The 23492-nt window shown below is 36.1% G+C and overlaps 1 protein-coding gene across 3 annotated transcripts in view; it reads right to left on the bottom strand.

Moving 5' to 3' along the window:
- Emcn (endomucin) overlaps window positions 1-23492 on the bottom strand; it is a 106964-nt gene that overhangs the window by 31315 nt on the left and 52157 nt on the right. For all 3 annotated transcript variants that reach the window (XM_045144529.1, XM_045144528.1, XM_045144527.1), the window contains 4 exons: window positions 20924-21034; window positions 9398-9436; window positions 1631-1720; window positions 1347-1400 (listed from right to left, as the gene is read on the bottom strand). In XM_045144529.1, coding sequence (XP_045000464.1) covers window positions 1347-1400; window positions 1631-1720; window positions 9398-9436; window positions 20924-21034 — 294 coding nt within the window. The remainder of the gene's footprint in view (window positions 1-1346; window positions 1401-1630; window positions 1721-9397; window positions 9437-20923; window positions 21035-23492) is intronic.

Below are 23492 nucleotides of genomic sequence, written 5' to 3'. Positions count from 1 at the left end.
ATTCTATTAAAATGCGATTATATTTTAAGCAAAGATTTATCTGACATAGGTTTTGCTGTAGTTGTCATTACTGACATATCCACTTGATGTCACTCTTGTAGCCTTTCTGAAGCAAACTTTCAAACTCAGAGAGTTCCCCCTACCACCCCCAGATTCTTGATGACTGGAGGAGGGACAGGAAAGGAGGCCAAAGGCAGATGTTCTCTGGATTATAGATAAAACTCACATTCATTATATTCCTTGGAACTTCATTGTGACGTAACATGAAAAAGTATATAGCCCACCATGAGACTGTTCTAATGCTAGCTTTCTAAAACCCTCACAAATGTCCTTCTATAATATTGGCTTCAGATTTGAAAGGGCATAAAAGTACATAAGGAGATGTCACGCTGCATATAATTTTACCAATCTGAGCAGCATGGTTCAATCTAGGTGGGAATGTACATGTTTGCTGGTGTTAGGGGAGTGGTATTGCTGTGTTTCAGGATACATTTTTCCTGTTTTTATTAAGAGGATGGTTTTTGATATATTCAATTCATCTTGTATTTTTCCTAATAGTCATGTTCTAGGGTAAAAGTATCATGGTAAACACATGCAAGCTGTCATAAGGATTCTGTGAGAGAGTAGAATCTTGTCAGGGATTCACATCTGTAGGCATATGAGCACTTGATGCACATGTTCAGGGGTGAAGCACCCCTCAGTTCATGAATAGAGTGTTTTCCACTTCACTGTAAAGCTGAAATGTTTAAGTGCATTCTGCTGATTTTATAATAGACCTTGAATGAGGCCATCATTATCTCCCAAATGAAAATGCCATGGACCAAAAGGTCAAATATCTCTTTGGTTACTTATTTAATGAAATGGTTATACTCAAACCAAAAGTAATCACTTATGATTTTAGGTTTACATTTATTCATCTTATTCTTAATTGCTAAGGAAACGATTGAATATTCTGTCTTAATATACATATAATAATTCACTTTAACAATTGAAAACTATTTAATTGACAAATAAAGATTGAAAATGAAAGCATACAGCATGACTATTTGAACACAGTTAATTTGTGTGACATCATTGGTCTATGTACTTCAGCTTATCTGAATGCAGTTGCATCAAGTCATCCTTAGCCCTTTCTGGTGGTAATGGCTTAGCACTAAGGCAGGAAATAAATGGTTTGCTAACTATGATCAGATTTATTAAAAAAATTATCAGAGAACACTGTTATTACATAGAATTATAATGGAACTAAAGACTCAGTAAAGTTGAGAAAAGCCTGCCTGACATCTCTTTGTTGCTCACATTCAGGCATTCTGCCTATCTGTCTCCATGAATAAGTATATACTTACTAGAATAGGAGGGGATGATTGGTGCAGTGGTGGGACCATTTGCATCTTGTGTATCTATAATTTTGAGGCAAAAAATGCACCTTTGGTTAATGGTGTGACAGTTCATACAATGTTCCCTCCATTCCCATGTAAGAAAATATCTGACTATAGGTATGATTTTAGAGTTGTACACATTCTCTTAGGCTGAGAGTGCTGCTTGGAAAATAAAGATGAGTAGGGCTTGTTTCAGTAGAAACAGTGAATGAAGCAAAGCGAGTTTCTATTCAGACACACAGAAATCATACCTTGAGAGGGTGAGATGTTTTTGGGAATGGTGACTGCTGTTGAGGGTAACATGGTGGTTTTCAGCAATACATCTGGTGGTTGGATGTTAGCTGTAGGGAAAGCACAAATCCAGACTAAGGTTATGGCATTAAGTTTTCGATGTCTTTACAGGTTTAAAAAAATGTGTATGTTTAAAGATCTGAGCAATCTCTTCAGATATTTTAACTTTGGAAATGGTGACTTTGTCCATTCATGCATGCTTAAAGTGAACATAAACATACAGGATTTCAGAGTTTATAGCATTTCTCAGTGGGTGAAGAGAAATTGCCACTGAGGCTTTGCTTACAAAAATTGGGAGGAATCAATGAAATGCCTTGATTTCTTCCCATAAAGCTCAAGAGATATTTGTAGTGTGCACCTTCTTTCCTCTATTTTCATGCTTTTTTTCACTCCAAGAAAAATTCCCTTAAAATGCTATCACCATTATTATTTATTGTTTAATTAATACTTGTTATAGAGAACTAAGAAATTATGAATGAAATATTTTTCTGTGTGCATATGTGGTGCAGTGTCATGTGTGAATATAATTTTGTGTGTGTGCACCCATATATTTCCCATGTATGCAAAACCCAGCAGGCCTCAGGGGTCCTCTGGTGTCTTTCCTCCCAGCCATAGATACCATCAAGTGCTGGCCTTCCTGGCTTTTTCAAGGTGTGGGGCATCCAAACTCTGGCACTTTATTGACTGAGCCATCTCTCTAGCTATTTTTCTTACTTTTATGTATAGCATAATAGAGACTAATCTATGCAACATTATAAAATAACATCTCAATAAAATTAAAGAAAATTTATAAGCTTATACTATTTATTGTGAAATGGAATAAAATGTAATGTGTACTTGGAAAAGTTTTTGAAGATTAATTCTATGTCTCTGTGGTATGAAGTATCTTTTGTACTCTGCCTGCTGGCCTGTCTCTGCCCCACACTGCAAGTTGATGAGGTCCAAAGGCTATTAAGTCTAGCTGGCATGCAGTAAAACGAAGCTGACTGCTGCACTAAACTTAGAGGCATCTCTTCTCATTAAGACCCCCTGGAAGTATTGAAGACATGTATAACTGCATCAGAGAAATCAATATTTCTAGGGTTTCCTGGCTCTTTCCTTCTTTTCCACCCACAGCACAGCACATAGTGCATGCTCTGTGGGAGAAGGATTGTGTTGAGAGTCTGCACTGTACTTGCTATGTAAGGGATCTGGGGGAGGAAGCTAGATTCACACCCATAATAACAAAGACAAAAGGAATATTAAATCAAAGAGTGGGAATTAGCTAAATCCTTGGCACTTTTAGTTGCTGTTTCAGTGTCAAATGTTTTATGAGCAGAGACAGTTTGAGCTTGTTGGTAGAGGACAAAATGACTGGTTAGGTAATGAGTGGTCCTAATTCTGGGATTTCCCTATGATTAGTTTTCCCAATTCTTTATCCTACCTTATTATTCCTCATGGGCAGGCTAGATGGTGTTCTTAGGACTATGACTGATCCAGATGACATTCCAAGTTTTCCTACTTAAAGCAGGTGTCAGGGCCAAATTATTCCTAATGATTTCTAGGTGGGGGCAGAATTAACCCATTTTAAGTGAAAGATTAATGGCCCTTGGAATAGAAACTTTAAAATATCTATCTTGTTTTTCTTTTAACTACTTCCAAGAAGGTAGTAGCATTGTGCTGGAGAATTCCTTGAAGGTCTTTCTGAAACTTTTCTATCATCTACTTCCTCTTGGTAGACTTACTTTGCTGTTTAATATCATGGCTGTTAGTAACAAATACTTTGAAAATTAGAAGGAATTTGGAGAAAGGCATATGAGATATGAGACACACATTAATGAGGAGATGCTTATGGGAGGGAGTAGAGAATAAAATTATCTAATGTATTTTATCTTTATTTCTTTTATGCTGGCTACATTTAAAGCACATATGCTTGAGGGATGCAAATCCATTGAATTTAGCAGTTGTTTTATATTATTTATAAACAGTTGGAATTACTATCTACTTGCAATTTGATGGATTTATGTTCCATTTATTAAAAAATAGCTTTTTGGCATTTGATAGACTCATTCATTATCTCCTATTCACAGGCTTGTGATCTGACTTGCAACAGAACATCTGCTTTTTATGGGTTATTCGTTTTGTATCTTTGGTTCTCTACATCATGAGGTGCTCAAGGCTGTCCTCCTTGACACTCATAGCTAACTACAAACATTTGTTTGATGATTTCATTAAATGTCAACACAACACCAATATCCATGACCTTCCCGTTTACACATGTAAACCAGACCATTCCCATAAAGTCCAGATTTATGAATCCAGATATCCACATATATGATAACATTTGAAACTCAACTTGTTTACACCTGGCTTTACTTGTTTGCAACATTTACATCCAAATTGGCAGCAGTGATTTCTTTCTATTGCTCAGGACATAGGCAGATTTGTACTCATTTCTTTCTATTCACTTCCACATGCAATCATTAGGGATGTCCATTGGTGCCTTACACAAAATACCAGAATTTGAAACATTCATATCACCTAGCTGTAGTCATTCTGGTCAAACCTACCATCATGTGGTTCCTGGATGATTTGCAGCAGGTGTCCTTGATTCAGATGACAGTTTCTTCTCATTAGTCAGGGTTATACTTACAAAACTGGAGTCAGATCATATAAACACTTCCCTCAAAATCCCCAAAGATTTTCCATTCCACTTATGGAGAAAGGTGATGTCTTGCAATAGTGTATACAATCTTACACAGTCTTATTGGCAAATTCCTGCTTCAGCCAGTCTTTTCCCTAAGTTCTAGCTTCGTGCTCTTTCTACTTACTGTCTGATTTCTTCCTATATTTATGCAAATACTTTCAGATAGTTTTACCTTAACTACTGTTTTCAATCTTGAAAATGGGATACCACTTTTCAAGTATTCGGTGTTCCCTCCTTCCTATAATACTTTTTAAAAAGAAAGTCTTTTTAATATTATTTAGTTAATTTATTTATGAGAGAGAAAGAGAGAGAGAGAAAAAAAAACCAAATGGGCACAGGGCCTCTAACAACTGCTAACCAATGCCAGATGCATGCACCACCGTGTGCATCCTGCTTTATGTAGGTACTTGGGAGTTGAATCTGGGTCCTGTGGCTTTGCCAGCAATCACCTTAATCATTAAGCCATTTCTCCACCCCCTTCTCTAGAATGCTTTTCTACTTGCCTTTGCTATCTCAGAATGTCTATTACCTTTGAACCTACCAGATAATTAAGTTATCATTTTTATTGATTATAACATGTTTTTCCCTCATAGAATTTGATCAAGGGCAAGGATATTTCTTTTGCTGACTGATAAGTGCCAAATGCTAGAATGGTCTCCTGAAACAGGGCCTCTCAAGGCTGTTGGATGGACAGCTGATGGTTTGGATAATGGCAAAAGTAACTGCTGTGCAGGACAAAATGAATTAATGAGGCTATGTTTCTCTCTTAATATTAGAACTGGTACATATTAAAATCATTGTTTCTCCTTAGTCACTATAATAACCAAGAACAGAGATCTGCTCTGGGTTTAACACTAAATGTTGAAGAAGTAGTGATTACAGCTATAGAGTTTGATTTCAGTACAGAAGGTGAGACAATGTGCTCTGCAACTCGTTCATGTGAAACTCGTTCATTTTCAATGGTAAAGAACAGGCCAAATAGAATGCCAAGATCAAAATGAGAGAGATTATATTATTGTGAATTAAATTCCATGTACTCATCTTAAGTAATGAAGAGTCCATAGGTGAGTGGACTATAACGAAGAAATACAGACTACATAAGGGGAAGAGGTAAACAGTTTTCTTGTACTATTGATACCACGTACTTGTAGAGTTGCTTGTGTTGACTGTAGGATGGATGCTGAGCATCCTGGCACTCAGAGAAAGGAATTACAGGCTACTCTAGTATATATAAACAGAGGGAACACAGATTAGTATAAAAGCAGCTAACACATAAGTGGTACATGTGACTGTGAATGTGGTTGGTGCAATTCTGTGTTTGAGGAGGGAGATATGCTGACATAGCCTCTGAAGGTTCTTCTTGCTTTAAGATTTTAGATTTTTGTCATAATCCCTTATTTTGTCATAGCGAGTACATATATACCCATCTATAACTGCACTTCCTATCCATTTAATAGGCAAAATATTAAGAGAAGGTTATTCTGACTCCATAGGATGAAAATTAATTTCTACTCTCACCAGAACTTTCCTTTACTTTTTAAGAGAAATGGTTATGCTAGGGCCTCCTGCCACTGCTAACAAACTCCAGGCAGACTCTGTGTCACTCTGTGTATCTACCCCATGCCATCAGACTTTGCAACTCCTGTCTTTAACCACTGAGTGTTCTCTAGCCCTAAGACCTTATTTTTATAGCCCAGGTGTATTCTTATAGCCACCAGAAAGTTCTATTCCAAATGTCCTTCACCTTGTTTATGACCATCAATACACTGACCTGAGGTAATGACATCCTCTAACCCAGTAATAACTGTGAACAGAGCTGTATTTACTTTATGCAACTCTGTAGAAATACATATTAAAGGAGGAGGATTTCTCTCTTTTTTTCAATTTAAATAGCTCTTGAGATCCAGGAAATTATATACAATATCCAAGAATGACTAAGGCACCATGCAATTTCATCCATTTGTGCTAATTAACTATGTTTTCAGCAGGCATGTCTACTTGTGTGTTTTAAAGTGGGAGATACTGAGGCTCAGGGAGACAAGGCAACATGCCTGAAAGTTAGTGGACGGGCTAACATGTAAGTTCATTATGCCTCAACATGTTTTCCATCTGCCTTTCACTAAGGCAGGGAGTCAACAGGTTTTGAATAAGTTCATCCTATTTTCTTAGGCATTATCATACATGAGAACATTGAAATTTCTTCTAAGCATTCGTGAGGAATTAATTCATCTTTGGGGGAGTATAATATAGTTTTTTAGTCACAGCATGCAACTGCAGTTTTGAGTGTAAAGAAACAAGACTGACTTTTCTTTTAGCTTATAAAAGTATCATTTCTTTTTGTTTATAACAGAACCCGCTTTTTAAAAATATATCTTGTTTATTTATGAGAGAGAGAAGCAGATACACACACACATATATGTGTGTGTATATATATATATATATGTATATATATATGTATATACATATATGTGTGTATATATATATATGTGTGTGTGTGTGTGTGTGTGTGTATGTGTGTGTGTGTGTGGAGAGAGAGAGAGAGAATGGGAGTTGCAGGGCCTCTTGCATGTGCCACTTTGTGCATCTGGTTTAGATGGGTACTCTGGAATCAAACCTGGGTCCTTAGGTTTCACAGGCAAGCACCCTAACCACTAACCAATCTCTCCAGGCCTCATTTCTTTTAAATCTGCTATTCAGTGATTCACCTCAGAAATGCTTTTGAACTAGTCTATATAACTCAAAAAACTAAGTAAAGCAAGGTTTCCCAAAACAATGACAGACTTCTGTCAGAGTACTTGATGACCCACCAAAGGCCAGTGGTAAGACCCTATTGCTGAAGACTCCATACGTAGCAGACACGTAAAATGGAATGGCATGGCTGGAAGCCAGGAGAGAGTCAGTCCCCAGACAGTCAGCGTGTCTAGTGCCAGAAGGTGCTACATGGGCGACTGGGGGAAATGACCAAGATCTGTCCAAGCAACTCATTGTCTAACCTAATTAGCAACAAATAACCTGATGTGATGCCCACACAAGTGCAATAGTGGCACACAGCCATGGTGGGGAACCAACTGCTCTTGATTTGGCTAATTGATCCCCTCAGTGGTAAGGGACCCATAGTTGGATCTGGGAAACAAGTCAGAACCATATCCAAACATAAGCACACTCTCCAATATCAAGCTACCATCAATCATGGGGTACAAGAGGGCCTACACCTATCAAACTCTCTATCAAAAAAGTAATTGTTATCTCAATTTTCCGGGTGCTAACTTACTCTCCGTTGGAGAATCTGCTTCTCTTTTTCAGATAGATGCAGATCCTAGGGAGAGAGCTGCCCCAACATACCTCAAAAGGGGCCTGACTGAAACTAAGGACAATTGGCAAAACAAGGAAGGGTGATGTTTTCCTGATGAACCGGATACCAGCACAAAGGGGGAGGAGACCAACACAAAGAAAAATCAACTTCTACCAAATCAGAGAGCCAGAGCCTCAGAGGCCCCCAACACCCTCAGCACTGAAGCAGACCAAAAATGAACCCAACATGGCTCAGGGAAATTTTGCGGAAGAGGGGGTGGAAAGAATGTCAGAATCATATGTTGGGTCATGATATGCAGACAAATTTATCGTAGCAATAACTGTGGGCTAACTCCACAATGCACGACCCATTTTCATCAACAAGGAGGGTCCAATGGGAGGGGTTAGATCATGGATGAGCCTAAACAATGGTACCAAACTGCTTGTATTTGCTGAAAAGAAAACTAATAAATTAAATTAAAAAAAAAAAAAAACTAAGTAAAGGACTGGGAAGATGGCTCAGTAGTAGAGCACATGCTTAGCATACTCAAGGTCCTAGGTTCAACATCCAATCAATCCCCTAGTGTCACAAAATAGATAAATGATAGATAGAGCCTAAATGTCCTTGTATGCAATGGTAAGTCAGTTACAGTTACAGCTGGAATCCTGTAGATGTTTTAAATAAAATGAAGGATGGTTCATTAAAAAAGAAACTGAAAATATGACAGTTTCCCAATTCTTCATCATCTTTGGTTCATTTGTGGTTAGTCAATGAAGTAAATCAAAGACCTCTCAAAAATGATGCCATACCTCTCTATCCCACACACTGTCTTATGCTGTGTGGCTTATTTTGCCAAGACATGCACATTTCTAAACATTGAAGATGGAAATGATAAAAATATGGTAGTAAGATGAAAGAATTAATAATGTAACATAATTCCTTTATTCATGAGTTATAATATACTACAGAAGATAATAATTAAAAGTTGAAAGCATCATTGTTTCAAGTTAATGAACACAGGAGGTAGAGGTAAAGGTAGATGAAGACAGTTATTTGGAATATTTGCTATGAAACATGTTAGAATCACTCATAATTGTTTTCTGATTTTTTTGAGTTAATGATCCTCCAGGTTGATTTTGCAGTTTTATTTTATGAACATCAAAGGTGGCTAGGATTGAGAACCCATGCAACTTGTCATCTGCATAAGTACCAGGTGGGATGTGGGAAGCAACAATTCTCTGCCTAGGTATTACTTCAGGGACACTCAGCATGAGCGTCTTCCCCTGACCAGTGATCTCTTTTCAGTTCCCTGCTCTCCATCGTGGCAGCTCATTCAGAATAAAAGTAGGGATGATCAGACACGCCTTGGAGTGTTAACATTTTAGCCTTTTACCTTTCATTTAAAACATGATATTTTTGGATGCCAAGAGTAGATTTTGTATAAAAAGGACAAGAAGACATTGCACTTCTGAGAAAGCCACGCTGAACATGGATGGAAGCCACTGGGGGCCCGACACAGTGGCAGGCTTTCTTCACTGGCTTGGCTCTGCTTATCTCCTTTGGAGCCTTCTTGCTTGTCCTCCATGTGTTTGTTGCTGCATTTTCTTTAAGCCAAGGCCTCCTAACATTTCACTTGTCTGTAATGTTTCCCTCTATGACATTTTACTCTGCCCCCAAAGTGATTGATCTACTTGCTCTCATTTTTGGGATTTCTGTTAAATACACTCAAAGAAGAGATGTTTTACTTACCTGATGTGTCTGCTGTTTTGACTGAACTGTGAGTCTCAGCTTTCAAAGAAAGGAAAAAATAAAATTCAATATTGAATATTATATCTGCTTTCACAGTTGCTTCAAAGATCTGAACAGGTTTTACCATATTTTTGATTCTTTTCTCTCTAATAGAATCATGACAGTTTATTATTAGTTGAAAATAAGCAGAAGTCAATCTACTTTTTATTTTTATACTTTTTATCAATAGCATACAAAGTAATAGCTTTAACATGGCAAGTTTGTACATATATGTGACACTTGTAGCTTTATCTTAAAGGCAGAAATATTTTAAGCTTTTTAGGCCATTGTGTCTAATACACACACACACACACACACACACACACACACACACACACACACACAAAAACTTATTAAGGAAAATTGGATGGTCCTTGATTTGGCTTGCATGCCACAGTTTTCTGAATGTTGACTCATATATGGAATACCTGAAGATCACACCATGACAGGCACTTTGGTAGATGTTTCATGGAAGGGGCTGCTGGGTGTTGTCATTCTATTAAAACCCGATACATTTCATCACTGGGCAAAGATGCAGGAAGGTTCAGAGAGACACTTTGGAAACTTAAGGGATTCTTTCATAGTAAATGCAGCTCATAGAAATTTCATCAGGAAAGCCACTTGAGACAATTATCAAAGAAAGATCTCTTTAAATAGTTTAAGCACATGGGAGTGAACAGGTTTTGCTATGTAAAAAATATAGACAATAATTTTGAAACAAGCAAAAGCCTAATAATGGCTTTGAAAAATGATCTACCTGCTTCCTTTGCATAATCACTTGATTACAGTTTCACCATGGCCCCCTCTAATCCACATCTTCCCCTGCCTCCTCCAATCAGTACTATTGTTCAGGTGTACAAGGACAGAAATTAGTGACTCTTCTGGACTCTCCTTTTTCATATCTATCTCTATCTCTATCTATCCATATCTATCTATATCATCTATATCTATATCATCCATATCTATATCTATCTATATCATCTATATCTATATATAAATCCTATGCATTTTGAAGTTACAGCCTCAGTAAGACTCAAACCTGTCCCATCCACACTGCATTGCTACTATCATCTAGCACCTGCATGTCCACCTTCAGGACTTCTAATAACTTCTAGAAAAACCTTTTAAAATTGAAACAAGTTCTCCATGATTCTCTGTTCCTTACTGCAGTTGGCCAGGCTTTACAAGACGAAAGGGGCACTAGCTTGCTCCTCAGTTCATCTCCCACCAATCAGCTGCCTCTCACAGTGCTCCTCCATGGGCTTGATGGAGGCAGATCAAAGGTTCAAAGTCAAAGTGCTCTTTCTGTCCTAGGTCTCTTTCGCTCTTCTCTATGTGCCAGGGTTTGTTTAGGCTTGCTGCACCTTCTTTCTTCTCTTCACAAGTCTCCTTAGATTTTGCTGCTCTATGACCTCTGTCCACCACCACACTTAAAGCGTCTCCCTCCTCACATGCTTTCACCAGCCCATCACCTTGCTTCCTTTGCTCAGCAGTAATTATACTACTATTTTGACATTTAGCTCTGGCTTCAAAAATTGTTGTCTGTTAGAATGTTAACACCATAAGGACAGATTTCTCATTTTTCTTACAGCTGTGATCCCAGTGCCCATACCACTGTGTCTCCAGTACATGGAAATAATGATGAATAATTCAGTTTTGTTTTTAAAGGCAAGGTGTCATTCTAGCCCAGGATAAACTGGAGCTTATTCTGCGATTTCAGGCTGGCCTCGAACTCATGAGGTTCCTCCTACCTCAGTCTCCTAAGTGCTAAGTTTACAAGCATATGGCTCAATGCCCAGCTAATAATTCATTATTTTTAGAGAGAGAGAGAAAGAGAGAGAGGGAGAATGAATGAGAATGGACAGGATATTATTTATATTTAGAGACATTAAGGGGGAGAGAATTGGCATGACAGGGCTTCAAACACTGCAATCATAACTCCAGATGCTTATGCCACTTAGTGGGCATGTGCAACCTTGCATTTGCCTCACCTTTGTGTGCCTGGCTTACATGGGATCTGGAGAGTCAAACATGGGTCTTTAGGCTTCACAGGCAAGTCCCTTAAAGGCTAAGCCATCTCTCCAGCCCTAATAATTTAAATTTTAAAGGTAGAATTGATGCTTTACTTAAAACTACTAGTTCAATAACTTCCATTTAAGCCACTTTTGTGATCTGTTCCATACACTATTTGTTGATATTTATGAGAAATATCATTCCCATTTTGCAAAACTACAAATATTAGCAGAAACAAAAAGAGAGGGAGGGAGGGAGGGAGAGAGAGAGAAAGAGAGGAGAGAGAAAGAGAGAGAGAGAGAGAGAGAGAGAGAGAGAAAGAGAGAGAGAGAGAGAGAGAGAGAGAGAGAGAGAGAGAGAGAGAGAGAGACTGAACTAAAATCACTTTGGTGAAGGTGGAACCAAGAAGATAATTCGGGGCTTTGGTTCCAAGCCCATTTTCTCTCACTGAAATTGACAGCTCTTTCTTCTCCTAAACTGTTCCAAATTAAAAAGCTGATATAATTAATTCCTACTTTTGATAACTAATTAAAATGCTTTTGATCATGGCACAATTCTGCATTTGGAAGATGCAGTTAAAATATTTATTAGCAGCTAGAGGAGTAGAATACAAAGAAAATCAAAACCCTTTGTTCTTCTTATTAATATCAGGTCATAACCTGTCTTGCTGATCAAGTTGTTTGAGAATGAAAATTTTTAAGCATTGCATCAGACAAACCTCCAACTATCCTTTATTTGAATTTCTTTTGACCTCTGAAATGCATGATGAATTTATAAACAACATAAAATTTACATGAAATATTTGTATACCTTGAAACCTTGCTGAGTCTTGAAGAAGCAGATCAGTTCAAAGATGTTATAGTGAGCACCCTGACATCCACGTATACATATGTGGATCAATCACGTTCTCAGGAGAAAAGTCTACAGATTTTTAATAAAAGTGGAATCATTTTGATTACTGGATAACTGCCATGAAGGATATCTAAGTTTAGATCCTTTTATAAAATACTTCTTAAATATTTGGTATCTTAAACTGTCTCACAAACTCAGGATTGACATGACCTCTGCATCCCTGGTAGATGCCTTACTCTAAAATCTTATTGTTTGATATTAACATAGTCTCTTCAGCTTTCTTTTACAGTATATCTTTTTACTGTTTTTCATTACAGACAATTTATATTTAAAGTGATTGTTTCGAATATTGTATATGGTTGGGTCATATTTTGATCCAATCACAGAACTTAGCCTTAATACTAAAAATGTTCAAACCATTTCATTTTCTGGGATATCATCTGCACTGTTGTCCTTTCAGTTGACTTGAAGCATATGACCTATGGATTCATTTGTTTTTTTTTCTCGTGTTACTTTTTTTTTGATTGACTAGCTCTTAGGTTATAGTATATGTAATTATTGATCTTTTAGAGCACCATATTTATCTTTCTCTCATGTTTGAATTTGTGCAAATGCTCTTTTTACATACATTTTGAACCTCCAATATTCAGGCTATTTTTAATTCAAACAACTCTTTTTTGAAGAGGTTCAGTTAAATAAAGTTTTTTTTTTCTTAATAGTTACTCATGTATTTGCTATCCCCAGTGTTCTTCATACCTTTATTTAGATCCAAATTGATGGTATTTCCCTTTCCTGAATGTTTTTACTTATAATGAGTTTCTTCAGCTTTTGTCTGTCTGTAGAAACCTCCATAGAATTCTAGAGTGACAGTTTTTCCCCTGTAGCAAGGAAGATGTTCTTGTTTTCTGGCATGCTTTGTTCCTGAGGAAACTGCTGTCATTTTTAGCACGTTCCTCTACTCAATGTGTCATCTTTTTAACAGTTCCTTTCCAAATTTTTCTGTTCTCTATAGTTTTCTGTAATTTGATTATAATGTTCTTTGGTGAGGCTTCTTTCCTCTTTCTTCTATTTGGGGCTCATTGTGGTCCCCAAATATACTGGTCTATAGTTTCTATCATATTTGGGAACTGTTTCTTCAAATATATTTTTCTGACCATTCTTCTCACTCTTTCTTTTGGATCATCAATTGCATATACATTTCTGATCACTTATGTCCACAGAACATTTTTGTTTGTTCTCTAGTCTTTCTTTTCACACTTTCTTTTATTTTTTTTCCTGGTTTCTATTACTACATAATGTTTAAAACCACAGTTTTAAGTTTATTGGTCCACTTTATTATATGTTTAATTTAAATTCATTAATTTTACTCTTATTCTCACTTCCTCCCACTTTCTTTGGATTTACTATTCTTTTATTCTCTTAATGTATTGAAGTTTGTTTTCATATAATTAAATTTAAACTGATATTTTCTCCCTGATATGTGTGTTTTAGAGTTAGGGGTTTCATTGTAATCCTGGCATCAAATGTAGTGCTGCATGATTTTTGATAAATTATATAAATGTTTTGAAGCTTTCTATACAAAATAGGCTATAATTTATTATAATAAGTAATTCTTCTCTCAATGAGAATAATTTGTTTTCTGATTAGATTGGGCATATTCAGAGTGGAATGGCTGTAGAAAATGATTCGCTTTTGGAAGTTGAGCTGCATGCAGTGTTCTGTTCCATTATGTCCATTAATGTCCTTTCAGCTGTCCTTGTTGGTTTAATACCAGACCTTAAGTTTGCTGATTGAATTTATTCCTGAGTATTTTGGTATTTTTTGGCATATTGAAAATTAGCTTATTTTGCTTCCTTTAGGGATCATTTATTATCAGTGTACAGGAACATAATTGATTTTGTTTGTTGTTTCTTGTGCTCTGGAAATTTATTAAACTCATTTATTAATTCTAGATTTTTGTTTCATTTTGAATTTTTCTGTGGCATCCTTAGGATTATTTACCACCATATAATTTGACAACTGAAATTATTTTACTTGTCTTTCTTTGCTATTTGTATATTTTCACATTCTTTGCTTATGTGTTCCTACTAGGACTTTCACTGCTATGTTGAATAGGAGTTGTGAGGGTGGGTGTCCTTGCTTTATTTCTGCTCACAGTAAAGCTTAAAGTTCTGTATCATTGCATAACAAGTATGCTGTAGGACTTTTCCCCATCCATGATCTTTATAATAGTAAGGCAATTCTCTTTTACTCCAAGTTTGTTCAGTAATTTTTATCACAAAATGAACTAAATTCTGCCATATGCTTTTACTGTATCAATTGAATTGACCATATGGATTTTACCTCAATTTATTAATGTGACACATGACAGTAATTTTTCCTAGGTAAATCATTTCTATATTCCATGAATAGGCCCTGCTTCGAGATATGTTCTTTTTCTTGTATTTTTGGGGATATTTGCAGTAATATTTATCTAGGGCCAATAAGTCCATCTGCTCAAGCATGCAGAAGCCCCTGAAGTCTGATTCAAGGTGTGTCAGCTCTGGTAAAGCTGGGGAAAGGATCATACATTATTTAAATGATACCAGTTTTGCAGATATGTAAAATAAAAAATAAAAGAGTTTTTAGATTCTGAAGGGCTTTCACCCAGATATCAGTGGAAGGCTTTGGAGGCCAGAAAATATACAGAAAGATTAGAATCTCTTTCAGCAACCCATGATATACTGATGAATTAATAAGTATGAGAATTGATCCTAAGATTTAATAGGCATGCACAGATGCTGGAGATGTCAAGCAACTGTTGATAAAGTCTCCAGGTGAAGGCTGGAGATATGGCTTAGCAGTGAAGGAACTTGCCTGTGAAGCCTAAGGACCCATGTTTGATTCCCCAGAACCCACATAAGCCACATGCACATGGTGATGAATGCATCTGGAGTTCATTTATAGTGTCTAGAGGCCCTAGCATGCCCATTCTCTGTCTCTCTCTCTGTCTCTCTCTCTCTCTCTCTCTGTGTGTAGTAAATAAAAGTTCCAGGTGAGTGAGCCAGCCTAAGAGAGAAGCCATGAAGGCTGTAAATGGAAAGGCCATAGCATCAGGGAAACTACCCTTTGAGAGTCCATTGGGGCTCCAATTATGAAGACACTTGACACAGGTACTGAACATGGGGAAATAGGGCTTAATCTTTGCATTACTGGGATTTCATCTTGCTTTGGTCATATTCCACCTTTGTATACCCCGACTTCCTCCCTTTTGTAATGGAGATGTTTAACTTTGTGCCATGTATCTTAGGAGTATATATCTTTCATGTTGACTGGAAAGAGGCCTATAGCTGAGAGTTTTTCTTGAGTTCAATATATTCTAGATGTAGACTTTTCTTTTTGAGGTAGTTTCTCACTTTAGCCCAGGATGACCTGGCATTCTCTCTGTAGTCCGAGATTGGCTTCAAACTTATATCAATCTTCTGACCTCTGCATGCTGAGTACTGGAATTAAAGACATGCATCACTATACCTGAGGACTTAGACTTTGAATGTGTTAGACCCATGAAGACTTTGGGGACTCTTGGAGATGGACTAATTTATTTGGCCATTAGGAGAATTCTACACTTTGAATATGAAATGTTCCCTACAGGATCATATATTAAACTCTAGGTAACCAACTAGTGGCACGAATCTGGGAAACTTTAGGAGATGGATCATAGCTGGAATAAGTTGGTCCCAGAGGGCACATTCTCTCCTGATTGCACTTCTCTCCCTGCATTCTATCCACCCAGCATGAAGAAATTCATTCTCCACATGATATTCTGCCCAAATATACAATGGAGTGTACCCACAGAAATTGTAAGCAAAGAACTCTTTCCTCCCTTAAGTTTCTTTTTCTCAAGTACTTAACACAGTGGATGAAAACAACCAATGTCAGAAAGCATAAAGGTCATGAAGACCTTAAAACAGCCTATACTTCAGCAACAAACAAGTTCTGTCTTCTCTACAGCTGACCTTTACTTACAAATTTAACTTTTACATTATTTTTATGTACAGAATTTTATTGTAGTATTGTGTTTAGTAGCACAAATAGGAAACTAAAGTTTCATGAGTATGAAAATAAATTTAGAAATGATAGTGCAGTTATAGCATAATAATAATGTTTAGTCAGTAATAAGAATAAATTAAACTTATCCATGTCAACTCTATAGCATTTGGTAAAAGAGTTGAATGAAACAAACAAATTTAGACAGAAATGAAAGTCTTGTGTTTGTATTTACATGCATGGGTTTCTTTTCCCAAAATGACTCTTCTGTTTTTTACAGCTGATATTAACTTGGGGGAGCTTATAAGATAGTTAAAAAAGACTACCATCACTCAGAAAGCTCAACCCTCTGTGGTTCTATCTCCCTTTATTATTTCCTGTCTTTATAATGCAATCTCACAAACATTTACCCTTCCTCTGGGTGCACAAGGTAGAAGTTCTTTCCCTTCAATGTGTTCATGTTGAACTACAGAAGTAGAGAAATCCACATAGTAACAGCATTACCTCACTATTTTCCACAGGGCTGCAGTGAAATGTGCAGGTATCTCTGTGATACTGTATAAAGTCCTTTGGGTATATCCAAAGGGTATATTCCTTTTCCCAGGAGTGTATGTCTGTGTCATAAGGTAGTTCAAGTTTTAGATTCTTGAAAATCCTCTGCACTGATATCCATAACAGCCATAGCTAGGAAATGCAATCAAACTAGATGTTCATCAACTGATGACTAGGTAATGAAAATGTGGAATATATCCATATTGGAGTTTTACCAAGCTGTAGAGAAAAATGAAGTCATGAAACTTTTAGGAAAATGGTTGGTACTGGAAAAAATTAACCTAAGTGAGATAACCCAAGCCCTGAAAGGTAATAATCACTTTCCTTTCTCATATGTGGGTTCTAACTTTTGTTTATTTGCATATAAATTAAATGTTGCAAAAATGAGTATAGGCTATGATTGAAATAAGAAACCAGGACAGGGGAACAGAGGTGATGAGAAAAGCCTCAGAACACAAGGTAGGAGGGGGAAAGGAGAAAGACTAGAAGGAAATAGTCTTGGAAAACATTGTAGTGAAATCTAATTCTTTGTATGTTAATACAACAATATTTAAGAAGCATTAAGTTGACTTTTCAATGGACAGTAAGGTTTCTTCTCTGGACTTTTCTGTCTTGAAAACTACATGAATTTGTAGGATCTCTTTTGTTAAAATTTTGCAACCTCTTTTAGCTTGACTCATTGTCCCAAACATAATATATGATGTTTCTATATCTATCTATCATCTATCATCTATGTGGCATCATCAATCAATGCCTGCATCCATCCATCAATCTATATCTATTTTGCAGTGCTACAGAACTCAGGACTGCATATGTACATTCTAGGAAATTACACTAATGCTGAGCAATTTTTCAAACTATAAGGCTATGTTTCAATTGAAAAATATTGTATATATTGAGGATATACCATATAATATTTTATATATGCATGCATATGTAATAATTAAATTAAGCTAACATTTTTTTTTTTTTTTTTGGTTTTCAAGGTAAGGTTTTATTCTAGCCAAAGCTGACCTTGAAGTCACTATATAGTTTCAAGATAGCCTTGAACTCATGGCAATCCTCCTACCTCGGCCTCCCAATGGCTGAGATTAAAGCCATGTGCCACCTGGCTAAAATATCTATTATCACACACACAGTTCCTTTGTGATGAAAGCATTTACAATCTAGTCTTTTAACAATTGTGAAGTATATAATCTACTATTCTCATATCTCCTCCTAAGTACTATCCACATCTAGTTCCTTGAAACTACTGTTCTATTGTCTACTTCTGTGAGTTCAACTTTGAAAACAGTTTTGAGATGGAGTTTTGTTAAATTGCTCAGGCTGGCATCAAATTCACTATTGTAGCCCAGAGGGGGCCTTGAACTTGAGATCCTCCTGTCTTAGCCTTCTCAATAGCTAGGATTATGGTTATGAACCATCAGGCTAAGCCATGTTCCACTTTTTAAGATCCCACATGTGATATAATGTAATGCTTGTATTTCTGTTCCAGGCTTATTTCACTAGAAAAATGCCCTTTAGCTTCAACCACATTGTCACAAATAAGTTTGTCTTCTTCTTGAAGTCTGAATAGTGTCCCATTGTATATACATTAAAAAGACATATTTTTATTCATTCATCTGTTGAAGTGGACTCAAGTTGATTCTATGTCTTATTTTGAATATGATGTAATGGACATGAAGAAATTCATCTCTTCCAGAAACCGTGTTTCCTGGATATATACTCACAAGTGAAATTGCTGCATCATATAGTGCTTCTATTTTTAATTTTTTTGAGAAACCTCCATATGGTCTCCACAGTGTTTGTATTAATTTATATTCTCAGCAACAATGTACAGGGTTTCTTTCCTTCCACATTTTCACCAATATTTTTAATCTTCTGTTCTTTTTTTTTTTTTTTTGGTTTTTCGAGGTAGGGTCTCTCACTCTGGCTCAGGCTGACCTGGAATTCACTATGTAGTCTCAGGGTGGCCTCGAACTCTCGGCGATCCTCCTACCTCTGCCTCCCGAGTGCTGGGATTAAAGGCGTGCGCCACCACGCCCGGCTAATCTTCTGTTCTTTTGATAATAGCAGTCTAACACATGTGAGTTGAAATCTGATTGCGATGTTAATTTGTATTTCCCTGATAATTAGTGGTCATGTACATTTTGCATGTATTTGTTGGCATTTTAATACCTTTTTTTAAGAGAAATGTCTATGTTTTTGGCTCATGTTTGAGTTGTTAGTGAGCTATTTTACTTTCTTATATATTTGATTTGTTAACTCCCCATGAAATTTATAAGCACTTGATTTATGCAAGTGTTTAAGTTTGATGACATTCCACCCATTTAGTCTTTTTCTGTGATTTTTGTCAACAGGGCTTTTAGGATCATATGAAAAAAAAGCATTTCCCCAACAAGTGTCAAGAAGTTTTGCCCCATGCTTTCTTCTAGAAATTCTATAGTTTCAAGAGTCGTGAAGATATAGATAATGTTGTATTAATGCTCTGCTTTCAATCTGCCATCACAGTGTAAAATTCACTGTGGTACTCTGTATTTTATCCTCTTCATTTCCCTTTTGCAGATATGCATAAGTTCACTTCCTCTTTACTTAGCTCTTCACCAAATGCCACTGTTCAACACAAACTTCCTTGGGTTCTAAAGAGAAACAGGTACCACCACAATCACTTGATTTTAATTTATTCTGATTTATCCATGGTTAAGAATATGTCTATTAATTACAAAAATTTAAAATTGATCTTATTTTTTATACTTTTCGCTCACTAATCAGAAAATTCCGCTCTGGCACTGTCTTATATCCAACTATTGTTCACAAACTTGAATAATGGTGGAGACACAAGTTATCTTCCAAAGAGTTCTAGTGAATTGTTTCACAGTCCCAGTTTTTTTTTAACATTAATTTTGGATGGTTGAATTAGTGAGAATTTCTACTTTAACAATTCTAGAATTTCATGAATTTATATTTTATAGGCAGAATGAAAAGGATGATATAGAAGTACACTGGCTTTAAAAGAATGGGAAAAGATTTGAGAAGAATTTTTAACTTCATTCTCCTTTTCTATGGTATAAACACTAATGTTCATGTACTCTCTACTCTAGCTCTAGTCTGGTAGTGTTTTTAAGATTTGACCAACCAAGAGCTGGACATGGTGGTGCATGCCTTTAATCCCAGCACTTGGGAGGCTAGAAGGTTTCTGTATATTCATTCAGTTATATTTAGGATATTCCATTTTATTTCTTATTCATTGACCATTTTTATTCTAAGTGACTGGTAGGTTTTGCCAAATACTCTTTTTGATTATAGTGGTATAATTGATATGAAGTAGAAAAGTATATGACTTTTAAATGTGTATTGACCTTGTATTTGTAGATAAATCCTAGGTGTTTATGACTCATATTCCTTAATATATATTACTGAATTTGTTTGCTAATATTTTATTATAGATACTTGTGTATCTATTCATGAAGGTATTACTGTTTAGTTTACTTGTTTTTATCTTTTTTCTAGTTTAAGTATAAGAACAATATTGGACTCAGTGAATTATGCATATCATACTCCTCTGTCCGCTATTTTACTGAGTTTGAGAAAAATGATATCATATCAATTTAAAAATATTCCACAAAATTCACAATGGAAGTTATTCTTTGCTGAGTTTCTCTCTACATACATATTTCAAATTTACATTTCAGTAAGTCTCTAAAGACTTCTATATCTTCTTGAGTCAATTTAAGTAGTATGCATCTTTTAAATCATTTACTAAAGTTGTCTATTTTGTTGGATGAAATGTCATTTTTTTATGACAAATGATACAAAGATGACTACCTAACCTTATATAAGTCTTCATTGGCACCTGCCCATTTGAAGCTATGGATAGTCTGAAATTGTAAAGAATATGGTGTCAACTGATCACTTTACTTGATGGAGAGTAGGAAAGAGGATAGGTAGAGTGTGGCTCTTCTACAGATGTGGATCAGAAAACAATTTCGGGCTGGTCCTATGTAATACCATACATTAACACATTAGTGAGATCTTCATACTTACTTTTGGGTTGGGAAGTTGGTAGTATTGAAACTACATTTGAAACTAGAAGATCTGTCACTGTTGCTTTTGTAGTGAACACTTCATTCTTTGTGACACCAAAAGTTGTGGTTTCTAATTGTGTGAAAAAAATGAGCATCCATCAGAAACACAATAAATCACTAGCTGGTTTTGTTAATATTCATGTGAACATACAGTTACAACTTAAAGATTTAGTACTGAAAATATTCGGAACAAGATTCAGATGTCTAGCATTGTAATAAGTTCATGAGTTTGGTGATCCATGAAATTACTATAAAGAAAGTTATGTATTTGATATAGTTGATCTCACTTGATTATCAATTAATATGACTTCTATTTAATAATTATTAACATTTTCTGTATAAGACTCAAAGAATTTAAGTGATATAATTAAATAATAAGTCACATTACATATAAGCAGATAGCTATGTCCTGAATCCACCCAAGTTTGATGAAAATGTTTACCACCCAGCTATGCCAGAAGCAGGAGTGGTAGCAGTAATAAAAGATAGTATTATGGTCCTGATGCTGTCTAGGAGAGAACTTTAATATATGTGGAATAGCCAAAGAAGGCTGGATAACACAAAGATAACAGAATCTACTTTTAATTATATGTAGTTTTTTTTTTGAGGAAAAATAAAAGATAAGCTGAGATTTTGAAAAAGTTAACACTGACATAAGATGACTTGAAACAATCTCTATCAGTATATTTATTTTAAAAATGAATTATGCCTTTGTTCTCTTAAAAGCCTAGTCTATGAACCTGAGGCTGGTGAAGAAAAAAGAAATGTCAGGTAGTACACAGTTGGTGCTACCTAGATATGTTGCTGCTTAGAGTGAGGAAAAAAATAGTTTAGTAGGTTCCTTTCACACAAGATTGAGCATGATTCTCTGATACCTCCTAGATGTTCCTGTAAGTTTCCAAACTATGGCAACAGGCATCTATTATTGTGTAATACACATTCTTAGCACTACTGAAGAATTCATGACAGAGAACCCAATAGTATGAAAGACTTCATAAATAGCAGATATGTCTGTATGTTGAAACACTTCAGGATTTAATTTACAAATAAAAGTGAAATAAATTCAAATGTAAACTATGTTATCCTTGCATATGATAAATAATGACTGGAATTAGACAGTACTTCAGAAGTAGATTGAAATATAAAGTTGAGAGGAAAATACTTGAGAAAGTAGTGATGGGTCTTATTATAGCCAAAGAGAAGAAATGGATACTCTTGATTGCACAGAAGTGGGAAAAACCAATCAAGGTACAAACTGAGCATTTAAGAATGAAAGTCCAGCTTCCATGAAAGCCTCAACATGTGATTAGGAGACATCATAATAGGCATTATTCTTTAGAAATCTTTAGATGAGAATTCTTTAGCTGAGCTAAAATTAGAATATTAAAAATTATCCTGTGGCTTAAAGAATTCATGTAGGAACCTTTAATCCCAGCACTTGAGAGGCAGAGGTAGGAGGATTGCCATGAGTTTGAGGCCATCCTGAGACTACATGGTGAATTCCAGGTAAGCCTGAGCTAGAGTGAGACCCTACCTCAAAAATGCCCTCTTCCCCAAAAAAATTTCTTGTAGGTTAAGAGAGGGTGCTATTTCTCCCCATGAAACATCTATGTCTGTATGATTGACCAGATAGAAGACAAATACTTCAGACCCCTCATCACTCCTGGGTTTCCAGTAGCTGGATTAGTATGTAGAGTGTCTGAAGAAACCTCCCTCAGCCAATGGAGGATACCCTTCTCACTGTATGAGTAGCCACTAAGCAAACACTCACACACTGCTGTCTGTACCAGATCTGCCTAATCGTCAATGTTGCCACTCTTGTATGGACTGCAGAGTCAGTGGGACCTGTTGAATGTTTCATGATACTCAACTCAGTCATTAGTCATAGACAGTGGAGCTCTTCAGAGACTATGGTACCTAGCTAGAAGTAGTCAACATTTCTTTACAAACTGGTAGGCAGCATAGGAGAAAGCTAAGTACTAAGATGGCCAATCCATGAAAGGGTGAGAGATAATTTATGTCCTAACATCTACATCTCAATGTCACAGAAATATATACATCTGAGGTGGTAAGATCTTCCTAAAAGACAATGAATCTCAAGGAAATTTGTGTTGATGAAATGCCTGATAAATAATTTAGGGGAAATAATATTGAAATAACCTATGAGTTCTGAGAGGATTCAGTCAAACAATTAAGTGAAAGCAGAAAGATGATGCAGCACATGTGTAAACATTCAGCATGGATAGAGATTCTGAAAAAGAACCAAGAAGAAATCCAGTCAATCACATTGTTGGAAGTTCAGTAACAGAATAGGTCAAGGGAAGAGAACATCTGAAGTTGATGCTAGGTCTTTTGACATGTCCATATCAGAATGAGAAGACTGAGAAGAGAAGGAAGGAGTAATGTAAGGAAAAGAAAGAGAAATAAAAAGGAGAAATAAAGGAAGGGAGAAAGGAAGAAAGGCAAAAAGGTAGAAAGAAAGGAAGAAAGGAAAAGAACAAGAAGGTAGAAAGAACAACAGCATTTGT

This window comes from Jaculus jaculus, chromosome 2, assembly GCF_020740685.1.
Source record: "Jaculus jaculus isolate mJacJac1 chromosome 2, mJacJac1.mat.Y.cur, whole genome shotgun sequence".
NCBI lineage: Eukaryota > Metazoa > Chordata > Mammalia > Rodentia > Dipodidae > Jaculus > Jaculus jaculus.
The sequence above is the reverse complement of the archived record's forward strand: the minus strand, read 5'-3'. Positions and strand labels throughout refer to the sequence as shown.